At 40.6% G+C, this 24868-nt stretch overlaps 1 protein-coding gene across 13 annotated transcripts in view; it reads right to left on the minus strand.

Moving 5' to 3' along the window:
* Positions 1 to 24868, minus strand: part of VPS13B (vacuolar protein sorting 13 homolog B) — a 921736-nt gene that overhangs the window by 441841 nt on the left and 455027 nt on the right. For 10 of the 13 annotated variants that reach the window (XM_038388367.2, XM_038388371.2, XM_038388366.2 and 7 more), the window contains exon 21: positions 24255 to 24402. In XM_038388367.2, coding sequence (XP_038244295.1) covers positions 24255 to 24402 — 148 coding nt within the window. The remainder of the gene's footprint in view (positions 1 to 24254; positions 24403 to 24868) is intronic. The other 3 variants (XM_038388370.2, XM_043507535.1, XM_043507541.1) reach the window with 1 other exon arrangement.

Consider the following 24868-nt stretch of genomic DNA (forward strand, 5'->3'; position numbering starts at 1 on the left):
AGTAAGGGGTACAGGGCTGGGATGGGTAGGTATGGGGGGCAGGACAAGATGGGGCAAGGGAGGGATGAAGTGAGGGGGATGGGGGAAATGAGAGTGTGGGGGGGTTAGGACGGGGAAGGATGCAGTGAGGGGGATGGGGGTGCAGCCCCATTCCCAGTACTCGGAGACGGGGATACACATACGGAGAGGGACCGCGGTTCGCCGCAGGGCATGCACCGCAGCTGGCAGCTAGACACATGGGAAGCACAAGGAGAAGAGGGCCGGGCAGCAGTGGGAGAGGCACGTGCCACATGACACTTCAACAGCGGCCGGCTGAACGTTCGTGAGTTGCGCTAGTTCCTCCCCTGCCCTGACCCAGCCAATGGGAGTTGCATCTCTGGGTGGGGAGCGGGGCAGCATGCGGACCCCCACTGGCAGCCCCTAAGGCTAGGAGCCGGACATGCTGGCTGCTTCCCGACCTGGGAGTTGTGCGGCACGGGGGATAGCGGGGAGCCTGCCTGCCCCGCTGCGTGGCACCGCGAACCAGACAGTCAATGGTCTGGTCAGCACCACCAAGATCCCTTTTTGACTGGATGTTCTGGTCCAAAATCGGAAACCTGGTCACCCTACCTCTGGCTTCTGCCCAGCAGGGAGGGAAATCTTGGGGCTTCAGGCCTGCAGGGATCGCCTGCCGAGGCTCAGGGCCTTAGCAAGAGCAGGGCTGAAGCCCCAAGCCCCAGCACGCACCTACCTTGGGGATGAAGCTCTGAGACCCTCCTCCCCATGTGCCTGAAGCCCCAAACCCCACAGGCACTTCAAAGGGGCTGAAGTCCCAATTCCCAGCAGGCACACCCCGGCTCTTGAACTTCTGAAGATTGTCATACATGACTCAGGCAGTCATGAAGTTTGGTGACCTCGGATATATGACTTGCAATTTGGGGTTTGCATGATTGCCTGTTCATGGATAAGTTTGCCCCTACACTCTTCTACATTGGTTTGCCTTAGAACAGAGCTTTAACAGGTTATGCTTACCAATATACTATATATTTTGATACCAGGTCTTGGTAAATTTACCAGCAATCAACACAATGCAATCTATAGATCTTCAGTTTCTCTACTGGACTTTCAGTGTTTTTCCATTCTACTTTATTCTTATTAATGACTATGATAAAAGTGATTATTATCTTCATTTATGCTAACACTTGATTCTCACCACACACATCTTGTCTAGTAGGCAAAGTAAATATTACCCCATTTGATATTTGGGAAAACCGAAGCAGAGAGAAGTTGTGACTTACCCAAGGTCACTGAGTGAGTCAATGATAGAGACAGTATTACAACACAAGAGTCCATGATTCCTAATTCCATATTTCTGCCTCTAGAGTCAGTGAGTGTCAGCAAGATGAATGTGGTAACAACGTGGCAGTGCAATCACAGAGAGACTTTCTGCAGAAGTTATGTTATTTGTCACTTTATTCAGGAAGGGAGTCTAAAAATATCGTTTGAGACCTACGGTGGTGATGTGTGATAAGTTTCATATTATCACTGTACCCTCACTATCATTCTGGATATAACAACTTCTGGACACGTGAAATGTGCATCCCATAGCATACAAAACTGTATACTTTGCTAAGTCACTCTACAAAACAGGAAAATGATATGCTACATTTCATCTGGAAACTATCATTTATAATGTTTACATTTGAACTTAAACTTTTAGGCAAGGGTTGTAGTTATACAACGGGAACTCAATTAGAAATAGAAGTGTGTAGGTAATCAGTATACATGTTGAAGTATATTTTTTTACAGCTAGACAGTTAAACTGTAGATTTATACGCATTTGTATAGAAATTTAGTTAAAAAAATAAATTGTAAGCAGAGAAATGGATGTTTCCAATAATGAAAATATTTTTCCAGTATTTACTGAAACTGTGGTTGTTTGCTATGCTAAGTATTAATTAGTTAATGGTTGTAAAAATACTTTGAAGAAGAAAAGTGCTACAGCATGCAAGTGTTATGAATTCACTGGTTTATTAAATAGCTGCAAAATAAGCACCACAAATCCTAAATAGAGCACACATTTACACCTTACTCAGACAAGTTTAACTTTTACATCATTCTTTTCAGATATTTAAAATATTTTTGATTGAATGCGTGCAATTTGTATTTAAGAAGGAACTGCTTTTTTTCTGATTGACTTCACATTTATATATGTGAGAGAGGAGGTGCTAGATTTCAACGTCAGAACTTTTTAAATTGAAATTTCATAAACTGAGACATCAGCAGAAAGAAAAACAACCTTAATGGAAGTATATGAGCTGCTTTAGAAGAGAAAGAACATCAGTTAGAAATAGAGCCAACATACAGAATAGTGGAGAAGCATTTACAACCACTTCAGCTACATAGAGTATACCCATCTTAACGATGACATTAAAAAAAAAGCAGTTGGCTCAACAACCTTACAAAGTATTCTAAGGAACCTGATAATGCACAATGTCCCTGATTCACCAAGATATTTAAACTCATGACTAATTTTAGGCAGAAGAATACCCCTATTGAAGCCAACTGGGTACTTGAAGCTTTAAAATCACAAGCTTTAAGTATCTTGCTTAGTTGGACCAAAGATAAGTATTAAGGAGGGGGACATAGCAGCTGGAGAACTGTCTTCTTTGAGAAATCAATTAAGGAAGAAGTAATACTAAGTTACTTACACATACTTATATTCATGCTTACTTGATTATTCTGTAATATTTTAAACTTCAGAATTTTAAATGAGTATGAACTAAATACTAAAACATAAAATATGTAACTAGCATTGCCCTGGACACCATAGGAAAACAAGACAAGACATCAGGAATGTGCTTTAGCTAGGCTACAATGTTATTAGCATATCTGGGAAAGTATCTCTTCCAGGGTAGGTCAACCTTTCTTCTGTAATCCATACCACCTAGGGGAAGACTGACCTCAGATCTGCCACCCTCCAAACCTTTAATCTGGTACCTGCAGCACTCCTGGGGCCCCACCACCTTTCCTTCATATAAGGGTTGAGGTTATGGAGAAAGGGAGTTGAAGCCAGATATTAGGAGTTCCAAACTAATTCCTCATCTACTCCTGATTCAAATTCCAGTTTATTACGGAAGTGTGCAGCACTGGTTCTTGTTTATTAAACAGCACTGGTTACCTGCAGTGCACACTTGACGGGTTATGACACAAATACCTTTATGACCTACCCTAATAAGCGGATCCTGGGATGCTGGGAGGAAGGTGAAAAAACCCACACCACTAAGGACAAGGAAAAAATCCTTCCCAGACCCAAAAAGTGACTAGTATGATGCCAACAGCAAGACCTAGAAACCAGATCTTATTCTAACAGAATGACATCCTGGGCAGGAGAAAGGGTTGATAAGCCCTCCCCCCCACAGATGCGCATGAGCCAACGGGTTTCTGCTACAGCCTTCTATCCAGCCAATCAGCCCCACTATGCTTTCCTCCAGCACTTGAAGGATGCTGAGCCCCAACTAGGAAAATCCTTAAACCTATTTTCTTTCTCTTGGCGGCCCAGAGAAAGTGTCCCTACCTGTGAACAATTGTTAAACTTCATACTCATTTAGTTATGTGTTCTGTTCTGGCTATTTCACTGACTGGCTTACTTTCGGGTAAATCTTGCTTATAAATCTTCCTATTTAATATTTATTTTCATAAACAATATTGTGTGAACTATTTTTGTAGTTATCAATACATTCCATAAACCACGTCGTATAATAATTTTTATTAAATCTTAAACTCAGCATTTCAATCTGAGATTTTCAAGAACATTCCCAGATAAATGCATGACATGCTCTTTGTTTTGCCTTATATTCACAGAATAAATTTAAAAATAAAAATACAGGTTTTTTTAAATTCCAAATTTAAAATTAAGCAATTTCTGGAAACTATTTCCAAAAGATTGATGTCCCTCTTGGTTATGAATGTCATGACAAACAAGTTGACAGAACTGCACTGCTTTATGTCCCAAACATTCTCAATGACCCCAACTGGCAGTGCTCTTGGCTGGAGCAGAAAGTCAAAAGTGAAAACATTGATATACAACATAAAACATTTTAGATTACTGGGCATTAGGAGTAACTACTGTGAGCTCCCTCATTAATTCTGCCTGCTAAAAAACTGCCTTCTTTACAAAATAATATGATTCAACTCATTTTGCTGAATTGCTGCCCATTCACGTAAAAGCTACAGTATGAGATTAGAGTCCACGGAAATTTTTTATTCTCATAAAATTTTAAATGTGTTTACAGAAGCATAGAAATCAGAGGGAAAAGTACTTCAGATGTACATACATATACTATACTGCATCTTTCTGCTGTCTATTTACTTTCATTCCGATACAAAGAGTGCTCTTGTTCATTTAAATCAGTGGTCATCCACTACACAGCAGGCATGAAAAAATGATAATCATTTAGTTCATTGGAGCAGAAATATGTGATCTCCTAATTCAAATACTTCAGATATGTCAATGATTTCTCACCAATCAGCTTACCTTCACAACTGCCAGTTGTCTGCATTTCAGGATTTCATTTTAGGAGGAATCTAGTTCAGCATTTTAACTATATCTCAGACAAAATGCATACTTGTACTTAATTTGCTAACAAATGGTCAAATCCTGCCATGCTGTAAATCAACAGAAATGTTACCCAACTTGAGATCAAAACTGTACTTATAAACTTGAGTATTTCTACAAGGGGTCACTTTGCCTGCACAATGCACTTTCTAACAAATGTCAAAAAGTTTGAGATTGCCTAAATTATGTCTATTACCATTTAATCACGATAAAACAAAATTACTTAATTCATATCTCCATTTTAATAGTGATCTTAAACATAACTTCTCTATATTTTGTAGTAGTGTATTGAGAATAGAATAGTTAAAATAAAATACTCTAGGGAAACTCTAAGCAGTAAAGATTTGGCCCAGATCCTCAGGACTCATTCTGTCTCTTTTTATCTGCTTCAGCAAACAAAAACGTTGGAAAGATTACCTAAAAGAGATGTTGGGGATATCCTTGGTGTAGGGAAATCCCAGAGTGGCATAAAGCCAGGGGTATACCACCCATTCCCATTGATATAAGTGGTGTGTCACAGTGTACTGGGACAGGGGGAGGGACCAGAGTACACTGTATTCTATCAATGCATTATGGGCCAGTATATGTTACACTTCTATCATTTGTGCCAGCCTGAGGACTGGGAGACCAAAAGCGTGTCTTAGAATTCTACTCCTGCAAAGCTGAAGATTTTGACCTTTGTTTTTAACTATGAACTACAGTTAATGCTTACTATATATTATCATAATCAATGTTTCATCAGGTAGATAGTGAACATTACTTTGATCAGCATAATACTGAGAAAGTTCCACACTTAATTTGCAAAATGTAACTGTGATGTTCACTCCATATTCTTTATGAAAATATGCTTATGATATGAATATAACATAACTGAGAGGTACTTTATGCAAGATGGGTCTTGTAAGGTATCATTGGAAAGGTTATAATTTACTGAATGTGATTATACAATTTGTATGCCTGTATCATTTCTGTATCTGTATTTCAGCTATGCTACTTTGGGTGATGCCCATTGCTAACACTTCAGGTACAACAATGGAAAAGCCAGGCAGGGCCAATGGCTCATTAGCAAGGACAATAGACTGTGAAAAGGCTTGGCCTTCCTGCGGGCCATTCATACTGCCACTGACTCATGGACTCTGGATACTACAGAGTCAGGTGGTCTTGTCACCTGATACTAAACATTATCTGGGACTACTTGTAACATTCCACTGGAAGGGGGGGCAAGTTTGGGAAACAAAGGATTCCCGCCTTATGTAAATCCTATTTAAGGGTGGGGAGAAAGGCAAAGGGGACTCCACCTCTCCATGGCTTTTCTGCACAAGAAGAAAGACTGCTAAAGCCACCTGAAGGAAGGTGTGGGGGAGGGGAGTCCAGACTGAGACAGGGATCCAGTCTGAAAAGAAATATAACTGGAACTCTGAACTACAGAAACTTTGCAACCTGCCTAAAATAACACTTAGGGTAAGAAATTACATTTTGTAACATGTTTCTTAAGTATATTGAGCTTAGCTTGTGTATTTTGCTTTATTTGGTCAGTAATATGCTTTGTTCTGTCTGTTATCTCTTATATTCACTTAAAATTCACCTTTTGTAGTAGGGAGTGGGCATGTGAGTGCTGGGGGAGTCCTCTCACACAGACCTGACTTCTGTCTGTATCTCCAGCCGGATGTGGCCCTACCTGTGTGTGCTGCAAGAGGCCGGAGAGCCTAATCCAGCAAAGCTGTAAAGAGAGAACCCAGGCTGATTGAGCAGGGGAGGCTCATTTAAACCCCAGATCAGGTGACACCCCAAAGGCCACAAACCCATCACAGTAACATACTGCATGACTTTAGGATTTACAAAAGTGAAAAGGATTAAATTAAAATACATCAATGAAACTGACAAGTACCGTATCTAATGAATGAAACAGTTTCCCCTTTTCCCTTACATTTCTTGGAAGTAATAATAATTTATATTAAACAGAAAAATATCATATGTATCATGTGAAGCAGTCAGAGAAAATTATTTGTGTAGCAGTGGTGCAGTAGTCACCATTAAAACTGAATGCTTACCAATAATTACCATGGTATACAAAAAGAAAAGGAGTACTTGTGGCACCTTAAGAGACTAACAAATTTATTTGAGCATAAGCTTTCGTGAGCTACAGCTCACTTCATCCTGAGCTATAGCTCACGAAAGCTTATGCTCAAATCAATTGGTTAGTCTCTAAGGTGCCACAAGTACTCATTTTCTTTTTGCGAATACAGACTAACACGGCTGCTACTCTGAAACACGGTATACAAGATGCACCAATTATAAAAAAAAATAACTGCAGTATCTCAGATACTACCAAGTGTTTACCAACTATATTGGTAAATGTTGATTTTTATAGAAATCATCAGCAATCAAATATTAATAAGAATAAACTTTATACAAAACATTTCAGTCAATCAAATTTGGGATGCTTAAAACATTTTAGGTACTTTTGATTTAGAATGAACTATGTTCTACCTTCTCAGAACAATACACTGACATTTCCTTAATACGAATAAGAGATTCTAAAACTGGAATGGCTTACTGTAGTATACGTTCTTTTCTATTGGCATGAGCTCTTCATGCTGAAGCAGAAAGTTCTTGGTTCAAGTCTCAACTTTGGACTTGGTGTAATGCTCACTGCTGAGTTTGCAGTGCAGTACCAGCAGAATACAGCTGTGGTGTCATCCTTTGGATAGATAAGGTGGGCAAGGGAATATCTTTTATTGGGTCAACTTCTGTTGGTGAGAGAGAAGCTTTCGAGCTTACACAGAGCTCTTCGTCAGGTCTGGGACAGGTACACTGAGCATCACAGTGAAGTACAAGGTGGAACAGAATGTTTAGCTTAGGTAGTTAGCACATATTCTAAGGGACCATTCAAGGTGGAGTAGCCCGTTAACAGCTATGACCAAAGAGAATATATGCTAGCTACCTATGCTAAACCACCTTGTCCCTCTAATATCCTGGGACCAACATGGCTACAACACTGCATTCATCTTTTGGATGAGGTATTAAATCAAGGTCCCATTTCTCTGACTGATGGGTGTCCACATGGAAATTAATGATTTCAAGATATTTAATGAAAAGAAGAGCAAGACAATCCTGACAATCTGACAAAATTGTTTCTCTCATTAAAACAGTGTCTAATACCAGTGGCTGTATGTGAGCTACTGATGAGTGTATAACATTTGCTTATACAGTCACTTGCTGCATGAACGATTTCCAATTGATTTTCCTTCAAGTGTTTGGATTTTTGCATATGAAATGCTCTATATAAAAACAATTCTCTTCTACTGTGTTACTGACTGATGCATTTGAGATATCAGCCACAGGGTTACAACTTACTACTTCAGAAGCAGGTTTAAACATTTTTAATTTAATTTTTTTAAGTAATTCAGTTCTCAGAGAAAAAGTGAAAATAACTGAAAATTTAAAAAAATAATACAGATGAACAAATACAGTTTTTACAGAACACTACAAAAGTTTCAGCTGAAATTGTAGTTGGTATCCTGCCATATTAGCACTTCTGGAAGCTTGAAAGTATTCGCAAAAAGAAAAGGAGTACTTGTGGCACCTTAGAGACTAACAAATTTATTTGAGCATAAGCTTTCATGAGCTACAGCTCACTTCATCGGATGCATTCAGTGGAAAATACAGTGGGGAGATTTATATACACAGAGAACATGAAACAATGGGTGTTATCATACACACTGTAAGGAGAGTGATCACTTAAGATGAGCTATTACCAGCAGGAGAGCAGGGGTGGGGGGGGGAGAAATCCTTTTGTAGTGATAATCAAGGTGGGCCATTTCCAGCAGTTGACAAGAACGTCTGAGGAACAGTGGGGGTGGGGGGGGAGAAAAACATGGGGAAATAGTTTTACTTTGTGTAATGACCCATCCACTCCCAGGCTCTATTCAAGCCTAAGTTAATTGTATCCAGTTTGCAAATTAATTCCAATTCAGCAGTCTCTCATTGGAGTCTCTTTTTGAAGTTTTTTTGTTGAAGAATAGCCACTCTTAGGTCTGTAATCGAGTGACCAGAGAGACTGAAGTGTTCTCCGACTGGTTTTTGAACATTATAATTCTTGACGTCTGATTTGTCTCTATTTATTCTTTTACGTAGAGACTGTCCAGTTTGACCAAATGTACATGGCAGAGGGGCATTGCTGGCACATGATGGCATATATCACATTGGTAGATGTGCAGGTGAACGAGCCTCTGATAGTGTGGCTGATGTGATTAGGCCCTATGATTCCCCTGAATAGATATGTGGACAGAGTTGGCAACGGGCTTTGTTGCAAGGATAGGTTCCTGGGTTAGTGGTTCTGTTGTGTGGTGAGTGCTGAGTATTTGCTTCAGGTTGGGGGGCTGTCTGTAAGCAAGGACTGGCCTGTCTCCCAAGATCTGTGAGAGTGATGGGTCGTCCTTCAGGATAGGTTGTAGATCCTTGATGATGCGTTGGAGAGGTTTTAGGTGAGGGCTGAAGGTGATGGCTAGTGGCGTTCTGTTGTTTTCTTTGTTGGGCCTGTCCTGTAGTAGGTGACTTCTGGGTACTCTTCTGGCTCTGTCAATCTGTTTCTTCACTTCAGCTGTATTTTCCACCAAATGCATCCGATGAAGTGAGCTGTAGCTCACGAAAGCTTATGCTAAAATAAATCTGTTAGTCTCTAAGGTGCCACAAGTACTCCTTTTCTTTTTGCGAATACAGACTAACACGGCTGCTACTCTGAAACTTGAAAGTATTGGTATTCAAGCTTCCCCACAGCTGGTGTTTCCTGTTACAGTGATCCATAATATTTTCTCACCCACCTGTGTCATACAGATTATATATATAAACATTTTGCTAAGGCCGCCTGATGATGAATACACTTCTCTAGCTGGCTGCAAGTCAGCTAACCTCCTATTTTTTTCTTTCAGCTAAAATAGCTGCTGAGAATGTGAGCAGAAGATCTGGGTGGCTGGTGGAGCTGAAAGAAGAATTCAGCTGGTCTTTTTCTTCTTTGATAGGGCCTCAGTTCAGAGAAGGAAAAGAGCGGAGGCTGAAATGGGGCCTTCAAAGAAGGGAAGAACAGATATCAAAAAGGAGTTTGGATGGTGAAAGCAAAGATTATGGTGCACTTTGGAAGCAGAAAGGGAAATTTAGGGGGCTTTGAATAGTTAGGGAACAAAGATCAGTGAAGATGATGCAGGAAGGTGGGAGTGAGTGGAAATGGTTTTGTGGAGCTTATATGGATGAGGAGCACCTACAAGAAAGACATGCATATCTAGATGTGGGAGAAGAGAAAGGTGATACAAAACAGGGTGGTGACGGTCAGTCTATGGAGTGAAGACAAGACAGACAGCAATGGGTTAGCTAGGCAAGAGAATAAACTGAGGATAAGAGGAGGAAAAAGAAAACAGATCAAACAGAATATTAGGGGAAAAGACAGTGAGCAAAACTCAGAGAGGAGAGAGAGAGCAGAAAACCAGGAATGGAGAGAACTAAAGGATATTTAAAAGTAAGAGGAAAGGGGAAGGAATGCTTTAAAGTGGGGAGGTAGGGTCATTTATATTTTTTTGTGCAACAATGTTTTTTCTCCTCATCACTGGTCCAGCCATAGGACCTTTAAAACATTCACCACTTTAACACTAACTTATTTTTCTACAGATCTATTAAACCCAGTCCCAGCCTTTCCATGTAGAGATGGTGAGAGAGAGACAGTCAAAGGAAGAGGGGAAAAACCCAACTATCTATGGAAAAAGAAAAATGGCGAAAATAATTTTTGCACCCTCATCACTGCGTTATCTCACCTCCGAGAAGCAACAGAGAGGATCAGTAAACAACAAATAAATAGGGGAGGTCAGGCAACCATCTACATCCTTACTGAGTAACTGTGTGAACTTACTGTAACCTGCGCCTTTTTTTCTCCCCTTCTCCATTGTTCTTTTTCTGTAAATTACCATTACTGTCACATGTTAACTGTAGACTGTACATTCTATTGTTTTTTCTTATTTTGTGACGTGTCTAGGATATTGCTGGATGTTTGATAAATAATAACAGTAGTTTGATACTTTGAGCAGGGGCCTTGTCTTATTTATTCGTTGAGCTCTTAGGTGCCATACAAGTAACAATTTTGCTCTTTTACCATACTTCATTTCTGGTAAGGTTTCAGAAGCCTTTATGTCACAAGCTGGTAAAATTAGAGATCCATGTTTTAAATTATTTCACAGCAATTCCAAGCTGCTGTCAGTTAATATATAGGCTTGGTTTCTAGTTGTTCTCAAGAGATTGGCTTCTAAGAGCATGCTGGAAAAGAAACAAGTAAAATCAAGATTTTTAAGACACTATCTCTCTCAACCAGCAAGGACTACACACACATCTTACACTAATGCAGGACTCCCAGCTTTCTAACCATTTAAGATATGCATAGCTAGCCCCGATGGCTAACGATACCAATCTTAAAATAATTACTGATCTCTCTATCAAAAAGTATTTTTTGAAACTGGTCTGACAATGAGTATAACAAAAGCCTGGACCTATAATTAGTGTGATTCTTACTCCTTGTTTTATGGAGAAAAGGGAGACAGGAAGAAGAGTGGTAAGAGAAAACTCTAGATATAAAAAGGTAACATGAAACTGGAAATATGGTAGACAGAGTCAATTAAAGTAGGAGATGGCAGCAAAGGGATTAAAGAAATGGAAAAAGGCGTAGATATACAATTTAAAGATTAGCATACTACGCATTATTCATATTCCAATATATATTATACATCTCTAGCAGAAAAGAGGAGCTGAAAGAAAGGGTAAAGAGTTAATTGTAATTCTTTTGATGGGGAAACCTCAGCTGAACCTTTCCAAATTCTCATAACTACCATCTCCTGTGGCCTCACATCCACAACAGAGATCTTTCTAGCTAGTCAAACCACAGACTATAGGAAATGGAAGTTCAAGTCTAGAGTTCTTCAACTCCACTGACAGGCCAGATCTTCCCTCCCTAAATCCTCTAACCAGAAACCAATTTTGCTCAATAGGCTACAATATGAACCCTAAAACAAAAGCGTATGTTGTCCCATCCACTTCCAACAAGCTATTAATGAAAAATAGGGGGGTACAGAGGCTAAGAGTCACAACATTTCCAGAACGCTACTATCTCTCTTTACCAGTAGGGGTCTGTTTGAGGTGGACATGATGTCCCTTTAAATCACTTTTATTCACCAACAATCTTTTAGCTTTTACTTTTTTCACTGAGGCTTAAATTTAAATGTGTACATAAAACTACATGTGCACGAGTTGTACATGGGCAAACCAGAGATCTGCATATCTGTGTGCAGATGCAACTCGTATCTATATCTGTACATCATGCATTCTACACCTGCAACTCCAGAGCATGCAAAAACGTGCACATATTTAAAAGTTGAAGTCTAGGATTAGAACCAAACATTTTTTCATGTACATTGCAATCTTAAAAAAAAACAAATTTTGAAAAGATCGTTTTTGAAACAAACAATGTTGTAGCTTTGCTTGTCGTATATAATATTTCCCACTTTCACATAATTTGAACGTCTTTAACGAAGCAAGAATTAACTATGCCAAATTCCATAATGCATTCTTCAAAAGACTAACTACTTTTAATTCAAAACGGAAAATAGAATACTTAGTCGAATCACTCTATCTCCTGAGAGAAACAAAGCTATCATATTTTATTCATTAGTGTCAAACTCTGTGCCATGAAATTATTTTACAATGAAACTAAATACCCGATTAATCATAAAAGGAATGGGATTTAGTCTAAACTAGTAAGATAAAGTACATGATTAAAGTGAGTGATTCCTAATATAAATGAAATCTAACAAGGAAGTTTCCTTTTTTGCTGCAGTAATGTCCATTTTGCTAAATAATTAAAAACCTAACTTCTCAACATCCACTTTTAATTTAAATTGAGCAGTTTTTCATTAGAAAACTAAGGAGTACTTTGATGACCCATGAAAACAATTGTTTGTCTTTATTATTACCGTTATTTATCATTTATCAATTTTTTGCAACAAAAGTTTTGCTACAAAAAAAAAAGAGGTTGTTTGTAAAATCAACAACATCACCATTCTTGACACCTCCAGATTTTGAACAACAGACTTTTTGACTAGTAATTTCTGGTTTGACCATTGCCAGCAATGGGAAATCTGATTCCATAATGAAGAAGAAAGTAGCAATGGTCAAAGGTCAGAATCAGCTTGAGAACTGAAAAAGAGAATGAGCCAGCCATAGGGATGAATTCTCAAAACGCAAGTCCAAAATTATGTCCAGATAAAATGTAGATGCTTGCATAAACAGGCAACTGCCACATACTAATGTTGCATTTGGGCATGCAAGTAAATATTTGCACAAGCAATTACCTGTGCAAAATGAAAGTTTGCGCAGTTTTTGTAGGTGCAATTCAGAATCCAAGTTTTGTACACTCAGTACAAATACACACTTGTCCCTACCCTCATTCCTTCCCCCCATAACAACTTTGAAGAGTCATTAAAATTCTATAATTGCAAACTAACCAGTCCTCAATGCCAAATATGCAATTATCCTATTTCCCTCTTAGTTTTCCTCTTCCACATAGCAGGCCCACCTCCCTTCCCACTCCTGACTACACCATTCTTCATTTTATAAAGACTCTCACATCCCTGGCTCAAGCACTCATATTTCCCACTTGCTTTTTCCCAACTACCAGCTTCACACTTAGGAAGTTGCTCTGGGTTTCTGGGTTCCATGCAAAAGTATTCCTCCTTAGCCTATGATTTCCAGCCTGAGAGAAATATGAGGATCAACACTGAGAGCAAACAAGCTTGGAGTAAAAGAGTGGGATGGGCAATGAGGGCTCCCACAAAGTTATAATTTAATATTTATTTAAAGGCAGCACCTGTAAGCACAGGTCTTGAATACAATGAAAATTAAAACATTAATAGAGTCATAGATTTTAAGGCCAAAAGAGACCACTCGATCATCTAGTCTGACCTTCTTTATATCACAGGCCACCAATGCCACCTAACACCCACGCACTAAACCCAACAAGATGGATGCTTGGAGTTACAAGTGTAACTCTTCTGTCCATCAGAGTTGGCAGCAACAAGACTACAGGAAATGGGAGTTCAAGTCTAGCGTTCTTCAACTTCACTGACAGGCCAGATCTTCCCTCCCTAAATCCTCTCACCAGAAACCAATTCTGCTCAGTAGGCTACAATATGAATCCTAAAACAAAAGCATATGTTCAGTATCTAGGGGTGCTGTTTCAATAACACAATGCAAAATCAGCTCGAGCCCCCTCCCAGTGACCTGGGACAATTACATACCACCCCCTGGGTGCCTCTAAGAGGCAATACTTCCCCTCTGACAAGCAGAGTCTGAGTGCAGCAAAAGCCTTTTAATAAAGGAGGGAAACAATGTGGCATTATGTTGGGGAAACACCACAAACAGGATTCATAACACAAACAATGAGCAAAAGACCCACCTCCAAGTAAGTTTGGCAGTGTCCTTTTCCCCTCAGGGTCTTAAGTCCAGCAACCCAACAGTCGTCCCACCCACAGTTTCTGTCCTTGGTCAGTGCAACTCCAGAGTGGTTTTTGAGCCCAGCAACCCAAAAGTCACTCCTCACACAGTTTCTGTCCTTGGTCAGTGCAGCCCCCAGAGTTCAGAAGTTCATCTTCAGAGTTTACCTCCCAACCTGGGTGGAAGTATGTGGGCATCTTACATGCTCCGTTGCTCGGGTTGACGGCCGATTACCACGCCTCTCCGTGGGGTTCTGCTGCAGTCTTCACTACCAGCTGTGCCTCTCCGCCAGCCGTCCTGCTAGCCACTCACCAATATGCCTTCAGACCTCCCCCACCACACTTAACACAGGTCTCAGTGAATTCAGCTCTTTAGTGATTTCAGCTGTTGGTAGTGGGACCCCAGTGCTGGTGCACTCAGAACCACGAGCCCAAAGTTGTTCTAATGCTTAGACCTAGGTATCAGTGATTTCAGCTCTGCAGCATGTAACAAGACTCCTAATGGAGTCAGAATTAGCTCTGTTATTACACAGTGGAGAGAGGAAAGGTCAAAGTGGTGTTTAGAGCCATCAGAAGGGGCCCACACTACCAAGTACATATACCTATCCCCAGCCTCTCACAGTTCACTGGGCTTTGGAACGCATGTCCCTTGTCTAGCAACTGTTACTTAGTTGAGGTTCCTCCCCCCGCCCTGCCCCGGTCTCCTGCTGGTAATAGCTCACCTTACCTGATCACTCTTGTTACAGTCTGTATGGTAACACCCACTGTTTCATGTTCTCTGTGTATATAAAATCTCCCCACTGTATTTTCCACTACATGCATCTGATGAAGTGAGCTGTAGCTCATGAAAGCTTATGCTCAAATTAATTTGTTAGTCTCTAAGGTGCCACATGTACTCCTTTTCTTTTTGCGGATACAGACTAACATGGCTGCTACTCTGAAACCTTAGTTGAGGGAGCATCCCTCCGTCATAAAATGCCAAATACAGTTCTACTGTCCTTGATTCACATAACTAGGATAAAAACATTTTATTACTCCTGCCCCAATAACAGAGAGACTGGGGATCCCACAGCAGCCAAAGTGACCATTTGGGCAATCAGTCCCATCATGCTAGGCGGGGTGGGTGTGCCCATGCAAACGAGATCAGCTCCTGAAGTCCTTTTCCACAAGTCACCACCAAATGTCAGGGTAGAGCTCATTCTGACTCTGCTTACACAAGGATGGCCCATGTTCAGAATGAACAAATTAGGAGAAATTAGGTGGTACGAATTATAGAAAAACTGAGGAAATCCACACTTAGATGGTTTGGACATGTGAAAAGAAGATCAGAAAACTATACTGGAAAAAAATGGTTACTAGCCTTTAATAATTGTTGTTCTTTGAGATGTGTTGCATATTTCTATTCTACTCTTGGTGTATGCATGCCCCATGCACAGTCATCAGAATTTTTCCCTCAGTGGTACCTATTGGGGTAGCTTGAGCATCCTCTGCTGCCGTGGGCTGCCAGCATCAGTATAAAGTGCCCAGACGAGTTCAGTTCCTTTTTTCTAGAAACTCCAATGTAGAGGGCCAGGAGGGTGAGTTCTGTAATGGACATATGACAACTCATCTCATAGAACAACAGTTACAAAAGGTGACTAACTGTTTTTTCTTCTTTGAGTGATTGCACATGTGCTTTCCACTCTTGGTGACTTCCAAGCAGTAATATACACAGAGTTCACATATACACAGAGCATAACATAGCTCAACAAATTTGTCATTATCCCTAAAGCAATGGGTGATGACTTAATGGGAGGAGAAAGTGTGCACTGATGACCAGGTTGTTACTTTACAAATGTCCTGGATGGGGATCTGTACTAAGAACACTGTTGAGGATGCTTGCGATCCCGGGGAATGAGCAGTCAGATTACTGGGCGGCTAAACGCCTGTCTGATCATAACAAGTGCAGATACATGAAATTCTGCGCAGACATTGGGAGACCTCTCATTTTCTCTGCTACAGCCATGAACAGTTAAGATGGAACGCTGAAACAGTTTAGTCTTTTTTATGAAGAATTCTAGAGTGTGTCTAACATCCAATTACTGTAATCGTTCATTCTTATTTGCATGAGACTTTGGAAAAGCCAGGTACGTAAACTGCTCGATTACTATAAAATTGCTAAACTATTTTTGGGAAGAAACTCGGGTGAGGACATAAATACACCTTTCTTTAAAAAAGACTGTCTATGGTAGCTCCGTACAGCTCAGAAACTCTTCTGCCAGACATGTTGGCAATTAAAAAAAACCCACCTTCCAAGAGAGGTATAGTAAGGAGCACATTGCTAAAGGTTTAAATGGTGGTCCCATAAGTTTGACAAGACCAGGTTCAAGTCCCGAGGAGGAAAAGGCTTCCTTACTTCAGGGTACAACCTTTCTAGGCCTTTGAGGAATCTGACTGCCATGGCATTTGAAAAAACAGAGTGACTGTCCACTTGAGGGTGGAAAGTGCGTATTGCTGACAGGTAGACCTGATAGAGGGTCCTGCTAAGCCTTGCTGTTTCAGGTGCAACAAATAGTTGAGTATATTTTGGATGGATGAATGCATTGGCGAGACTCTAGTTTGGGAAGCCCAGAACAAGAACCGCTTCCATTTTGATGGGCAGGCAGTCCTGGTGGAGGGCTTTCTACTACTTAATAAGATCTGGAGAGCTTGCTCTGAGCAAGCCTGTTCTCTGGGATTTAGCTGTGGAGCTTCCAGACTGTTAAATGAAGGGAACTCAGGTTTGTGTAGAGCAGCCAACCATGGTCCTGAGAGATCAGATCCAGGTGCAATGGGAGCAAGATTGGAGTCACCACTGAGAGGTCTAAGTGGAGAACCAATGTTGGTGGGGCTATAAATATAATCCACTTGATCTTTAGTAGCACTCTCTGTAGGAGTGGGATTGGGGGAAGAGCATAATAAAACTGTCCGATCCAGGGTAGCAGGAAGGCATTCATAATAGGACCTGGATTGCAGCCTTGAAGGGAGCAGAACTGGTTACACTGTCTGTTGTCCTTGTTCACAAACAGGTCTATTTGGGGAGTCTCCCATTGCTGGAAAATGCCTCTAGCTACATCCGGGCAAAGAGACCACTTGTGACTGGAGCTAGACCTGCTCATGTGATCTGCCAGTTCATTCTACACCCTCAGAAGTTAAGAGACCTGGTGGTTGATTGAATGGGCTATACAAAATTCCCATAGGTGAACTGCTTCCTAACAAAGGAGGGAAGAGTGAGCTCTCTCCTTGCCTATGGGGATATGATAGAGGTACATAAAATCATGAGGGGTGTGGAGAAAGTGAATAAAAAAAAAGTACTTACTTGTTCCCATAATATAAGAACTAGGGGCCACCAAATGAAATTAATGGCAGCAGGTTTAAAACAAATAAAAGGAAGTCCTTCTTCACACAGCGCACAGTCAACTTGTGGAACTCCTTGCCTGAGGAGGTTGTGAAGGCTAGGACTATAACAGGGTTTAAAAGAGAACTAGATAAATTCATGGAGATTAAGTCCATTAATGGCTATTAGCCAGGATGGGTAAGGAATGGCGTCCCTAGCCTCTGTTTGTCAGAAGATGGAGATGGATGGCAGGAGAGAGATGACCTGATCATTACTTATTAGGTTCACTCCCTTTGGGGCACCTGGCATTGGCCACTGTTGGCAGACAGGATACTGGGCTGGATAGACCTTTGGTCTGACCCAGTACGGCCAATCTTGTGTTCTTATGTAGATAAAACATGGCTGCAATGTTGTCTGTAAGAACAAATAAGCTTCTGCCCTGATATGAGGCAGGAACATCTGACAGGCGAAAAAAACTGCCCTGAGTCTCTGACGTTGATATGAAGAGAGATTTTGCCAGAGACCAAAGATGCTGAGTTCAGATGAGCCCCAAGTGAGCTCACCACGCTAATTCGTCTGAGACCAGAGTCACTGAAGGTTGAGAGTGGATAAAGGCGAATGCCTGCACAAACATTGAGAGGATCCAACCACCAATTCAAAGAGATGTGAACCTCTGAGCGTACTGTGAGCACAATGTCCAGATGGGAACAGCTTGACAAGTATACCGAGGCCAGCCATATCTGGAGAGGTCTGAAATTCAGTCTTCTGTGCTGTACAACATATGTGCATGAGGCCATGTGGCCTAGGTGCCTGACACAGTTTCAGACTATTGTGATTGGATGACCTTTGAGGTGTGTCACCAGGGATTGGATTGATTGGAATTGTAACTTGGGAAGGAACACCCTGATCTAAGTAGAGTTCAATAACGCCCCAAGAAACTCTATCCTCTGTACCAGACAAAGGGTAGACTTGTCTGCATTGATCAGAAGGCCTAGGGCTATGAACATCAACTGGATGATTTGAACTCTGAACACAACCTGAGCCATGGACCAGTCTTTGACTAGCCAGTCATCCACATAAGGTAGACCAGAACCCTTAATCTCCTGAGGAAAGCTGCCAATACGGCCATACATTTTGTGAATATGCAAGCAGCTGCAGACAGGATGAATGGAAGCACTGTCAATTGGTAATGTGAATTCTGCTACAGTAGGAGGAGCATTCCTTACTGATGCCAAGGCACTCGGTGCTGAGTCTGATTGCCCTGACTCAGATGGAGGTCTGAGTGCCGCCTCCATGAGTAGAAACTTTAGCCTGGCCTCCCTATCCTTCTTCGTGCAAGACTTAAAGTCCTTGCAGATTTGTCAATGGTCCCCAGTATGAGCTTCCCCAGGCACTTAAAATAACTTGAGTGTGGGTCACTCAGGAATAGCCTTGTTGCAGGAAATGCAGGGCTTTAAGCTTGGTGACCACGGCATCCCTAGGCACTGGGAATTGGTCAAAAAAACCCTCATAAACACTGAAATCTAACTACTTAACTAATAACTTCACTAAAACTAACTAACTATTGACAATATACAGAGGAAAGTCCACTGAGAGAACTGGTGAATACAAGAAGAGCAGTTCCGGTGACCATCCCAGGAGGTAAGGAGGAAGTGAGAGGACACGGGGTTGGCTGGTTGCTTCTTACTGGCACCAGAATTGCGCAGCAGTAAAGGGTACTTGAGCCATCCCAATGGGTACCACCAAGGAAAAATTTATGGCAAATGTGGGGCATGCACACATCAAGAGAGGAATGCACATGTGCAATCACTCAAATAAGAACAGGATATTAAACTTTGAAGTGGAGGGTAAGAAAAGAGTTGGAAGACCCAAAACTAGGTGGATAGATGTCATACAAAGAGATCTGATTAGTTGTGGAGTTTCTGAGGAACTGAGTCAAGAAAGACTGGAATGGAGAAAAAGTATTCCAAGAGCCAATCCCATATAAATGGGATTAAGGCTAAAAGAGGAAGGAGAATTATGCTAGCAGCCAGAAACCCCCAATCAAAATACGAGTCCCATTTTGCTAGACTCTGAACAAATACATATGAAGACAAGGTCTCTGCCTAAAGAGCTTACAATATAATGAGATAAGGAGCATATGAAAGGTGGGGTGGAAGAGGAATATAGTATATATACATTTTTATGTCTGGTAGCCGGGGTGCCTGTGCAGTGTTGCACATTTCCCCCTTTTCAGGGGTCTTTAAACAAGCCCCCCATAGTCTTTTTTCCTTCAATCACAGTCCTTCTTAGGGTCTGGTTTCTTTATTTACAAAGTTCCAAAAATGCAAACAGAAACAAAAAAATATGAATTTCCCCAATCACTCACAGAGTCCCCAGAAATATGTCTTACCTCAGTGCCGGGGGAGTGGAAAAAGGTTTCATCGCAGTGTCTCTATTATCAGCTTACAGGTGCCCTAACCAAATTGACTCCCTTGCAGCTTCTCAGAGTCAGTTCCCTCTTTCCAGAGCAGCAATAGCTCTCTTATAAGGAACCAGCTGCTTGAGGTTCCTTCCCTGCACCAGATGTCTCTGGTTGGTTCATTTAGCAAGCCTGCTCCAGTTCCCTCACTCCCTCTGTTTTTTCACAACGTACATATATACATACATCATCTTTTAAAAATTATAAATTGATAAAGTGCCAACAGACATCCTGTTTGTCCATCAAACCACCTTTAATTGACTACTTTCTTATAGGCATCACTGTAGAATGGTCCTGAGGATGAAAGATTTGAAAGAAGCAAAGGGTAGAGATTTTACCTTCCTATTTTATCACTCCCAACTCCCTTTCCTATTTCCCTTTGAAAATCCAGTTTGTAATCCCCCCTTCTGATCTAACACGAATATGGTGTTAATTTCCCCCAAGTTTCCTTTTCAGTTTATGAAAAAATAGATGTATTCAGCTTGGGTTCCTGTCACCATTCTGCTCTATTTTGTTTTTTGATCAATGGTTCATTACTGAAATTATATCACAAATATTCACATAATTTCAGTCACAGTCACGTATTTATGACAACAATATAATCAATTTCAGAACACACACTGTGGCTTCATAATTATTACAGAACAATCTCTCATATCAATATTAACCATTAAAAGCACACATGTATTATTAGAATAGCTTAGATGTCTTATGCAAACAAAAACTCCAATAAACTAAATTCTTGAAGTATCCTTCAAAAGTGGATTTTCTTCAGACAAGAAAGCATACTGAATGAATCATTTGCCCTTTTTAAATTGATTTAATTCTTGAAATACCAGACAGCTAAACAAAAGAGTTTCCTTTATTAGTTTAGTATTCATAGACTCAGATATTAAGGTCAGAAGGGACCATTATGATCATCTAGTCTGACCTCCTGCACAATGCAGGCCACAGAATCTCACCCACCCACTCCTGCGATAAACCTCTCACCTATGTCTGAGCTATTGAAGTCCTCAAATCATGGTTTAAAGACTTCAAGGAGCAGAGAATCCTCCAGCAAGTGACCCGTGCCCCATGCTACAGAGGAAGGCGAAAAACCCCCAAGGCCTCTTCCTATCTGCCCTGGAGGAAAATTCCTTCCTGACCCCAAATATGGCAATCAGTTGAACCCTGAGCATGTGGGCAAGATTCACCAGCCAGATACCCAGGAAAGAATTCTCTGTAGTAACTAAGATCCTACCCCATCTAACATCCCATCACAGGCCATTGGGCCTATTTACCATCAATAGTTAAAGATCAATTAATTGGCAAAATCATGTTATCTCATCATACCATATTCATTCTATTAATGTCTATGTGATAAAAGCTTTATAAAAACATATCAAATCCTATTTTTAATTGCCAATCAAACATTCAAAATCACAAAAATTTCACTAGAAAGTTTTAACTCTGTGTCTTGTAAGAGTGGAATCATGTAATTAGCCACAAGAGATGTGTGCCACAATAAATGTTCTGAAGCAAAATTTAATTTATGATGCTGATTTATGCAGAATACTAGAAAATATATATTCTTAGTAATAGAAATAAAGACCACATATATGTGAAGTAATGAAGTGGCCTAAATCTTTGAACAATTTTCAAATGTTTTCACTATCAATGATGTCATAGCCATATCCGTAATATCCACTGTAAAGGCATATGTTCTGTCACTGTTCCTTTTCAAATGCATACATTCAGTAACAAAATAGCAATTAAAAAGAACTAGAATTAGAGTACCAGATTCTGATTTCAGTTATATTAGTGAAAATCTTGAGTAATTCTACTGAATAACTGGAAAAACACACACACACACACACACACACACAGAGTTATTATATATACATCCTTCCCACACCAATGTTGACACATAGGTCGGAAACCATCTCTTCCATTCATCTCTGTCATTTGTTGCTGCTTCCATTTGCTCTGTTGTGTTCACTCAACTATTCTGCCTTTCCTGCTAAGGATTCTTTTTAAGGTTTCTCTAAGGCAGGGTCCCCAAACTTTTTCGGTCACGCCCCCACCTTACCTGGGCTGCACCCACACTGGGAGCCGGGGCCAGGAGTGGGACCAGAGCTGGAAGCGGGAGCTGGGGACTGCCGTGGGGCCAGAGGTATGGCTGGGAGTAGAGCAACAGCTGGCCCTGAGGCAGGGCTGGAACAGGGCCGGAGCAGAGCAAAGGGTGGGGAGCTGACCCAGACTCTGCCCCGCCCCCCATATGTTCTTCCACTTCACCCTAGGGGGGCGCGCCCCACAGTTTGGGGACCACTACTCTAAGCAGGGCCAGCTCCAGGCACCAGCGTTCCAAGCAGGTTCTTGGGGCAGCAGTCAGAAAGGGGCGGCAGAGTTTCCGTGGCAGCGGCAATTCGGCATCAGCTTCTCTCTCCTGCTGTCCACGGCAGCAATTCGGCGGTGACAGGTTTTTTCAGAGCTTGGGGCGGCAAAAATGGTAGAGACGGCCCTGGCTCTAAGGCATCCTCATTTCCTTAAATCAGTTGGTATTCACTTGACAAGCTTCATGTGGAAAACTGTGTGTTGTCATCCAAAGTATATGACCCAAATATCTCCAGCACTCCCTTCTGATTCTGGTGCAAATGAGCTGCTAGTTGGTGATATTTCAGATGATTCCATATTTCCAGTGGTCAAGAGGGCTCTTTTTCCCCCAAACTTCATTGAACAATTCTGTCAATTTCATTAGATGGGGGTATCAAGTACTTTTAGCATTGCTGCTGTAATTTGATCATCCTCCACTGCTTTGTTATTTTTCAGCTCTTTGACTGCAGCCTTTGCTTCTAATACCTCTGTTGGATCAATGTTAATGTCAAGTTGATCAGATTCACGTTTCATCAAATCTGGTGCTGTGATGGGGCTGAGTCTACTGAGTACTTCTTTGAAATGCTTTGCGTATCTGTTTTTCTGTTCTACCTCAGTTGTAAGCATTTTTTCAATCTTTGCTTTTTATTGGTCATGTTCTGTTTTGAAATTTTCACACAGAGTTTTAGTCACTTGGTAAACAGTTCTGTGGTTTCCTATCACAGCAGCAGCTTCAGCTGCTAGCTCTGCAACATAAGCCCATCTGCTGCACACTGATGTGGCTGCTGGTCCCAAGTCCAGGTAAAGTCGGGAGGACTGAACACAAGGCTAACAATTTGGCTTTGTAGAAACATCTTACTGGCTACTACTCTGTTAAAAATTACTTTGCCGACCCCTAATGCTGCATGACAACCCAAAAACTTTGATGCTAGCACAAGAACACACTTCAGAGTTGGTTAGTGGAACATGAGAACAATGTTTCAAATATCAAAGATTTCTGCCATCATGAAGGAGATGGACAACTATAAACTTGAAATCCTGGGCATCAATGAAAGCAGATTGATAGGTGCAGATAACAAGATACTTAAAGCAAAAGAAGAAACATCTCATTTACTCAGGTTGTAGTGATAACAAATCCTCAGAGGGAGTAGTGCTCATTATAACAAATTCTGCAGAAAAATCACTCATCAACTGGGAAACTATTAACCCATGCATCATTTTTGCCAGATTCCAAACCAGATTCCTAAAGATGTCAATCATATAGTGCTGACAGAATAACATAGCAATGAGGACAACGATAAGTTTATATGGAATATACACTAGTGTAAATGAAGGCAGAATTTGGCCCCCTGTATTTTATAAGAATTACTACACTTTTTAAATGGATAGAATCAATTAGTTGGCTTGTGTCTTTTTATAAAAACTGAAGCACGCTATGATGGCCCAGAAATGTCTATTGACAATCAGTAACAGCACACTACAACATAAGCATAGACATTTGTTAACGATCACAAACTACTCCAGCATTTAAGTTTTGTTAAAGACAGAAAAAGTGGTGGCGAATACATTTTCCATAACTAAGTGGAATTGAAAGTACTGCATTGTACTTTATTTAAACATAAGACTTCTTAACGTGCCAGAATGAGATTATGTGAGTAGTCCCATTAACAATATATATCAAGATAATCATTACAATTCTACTGTAAGTGCATCTCCTTCACCCAGTTTAGCAAAAGCACTGTCTGAAAGAGCATGGACTCAATACTAATAGCAAAAAAAGAGGCAAATAAAATGTGTTTTAGAAATGAAAAATCTGATGATTTTTAATTACATAAATTGTAAATTAAGTGAACGTTTTAAAACGAACTGTTTAAGTCAGAAAAGTGTGATGCCACTAAAAATGCGTGTGTGATATGTGGGGGTGGAAAGATGAAATGGTTAGATTCAATTAAAAAGAGAATGTACCTGTTACAGTTTTTGTTTTGACAGGGCTGCTGGCATACTCAGAAGCTTGATTTGACTGCTGCTTTGCCAAAGGCGTGCTTCCAACCGAAACCTCATCCTCTTTTTTTCTCGTTACTGGCATACCAAGAGGAACAGTTCCTACAGGCTGCTAGAAACAGGAAAAAAGCAAGTTCTACATGGTGACTAATTCAGAGACAATGAACATATATGACAGAACATTACATCATCATAGAAAGTGCATCATAAACTGTTACTTCCCCCCAAAAAACTCCTAGAAAAATAACCTGAAATTATAATTCAAGTACATATAATGTGAAAAAATTGCAGACTGAACTCCTTCAGTATGTATGAAATAGATTAAAATCCTGAAATGTTTTTAGAGACAGATTTCTGCATGCAATTCTTTCTTTGTTCCTGAAAATGTTCTGAAATATAAAAACGTAAAAGACAGTAAAATTGTAATATTTTATCTGTAAACTAACCAAAACTTAAATAATACATTTGGACAAATGACAATGACCAAAGAAAGACTGAAGTCTGGATGTTTGAGGTTCCCAGAAACTGAAAGATATTGGTGTGAGTTATGAATTCTAAGACATTTTAATAAATAATAA

This window comes from Dermochelys coriacea, chromosome 2 (genome assembly GCF_009764565.3).
Source record: "Dermochelys coriacea isolate rDerCor1 chromosome 2, rDerCor1.pri.v4, whole genome shotgun sequence".
In the NCBI taxonomy this organism is placed as follows: domain Eukaryota; kingdom Metazoa; phylum Chordata; order Testudines; family Dermochelyidae; genus Dermochelys; species Dermochelys coriacea.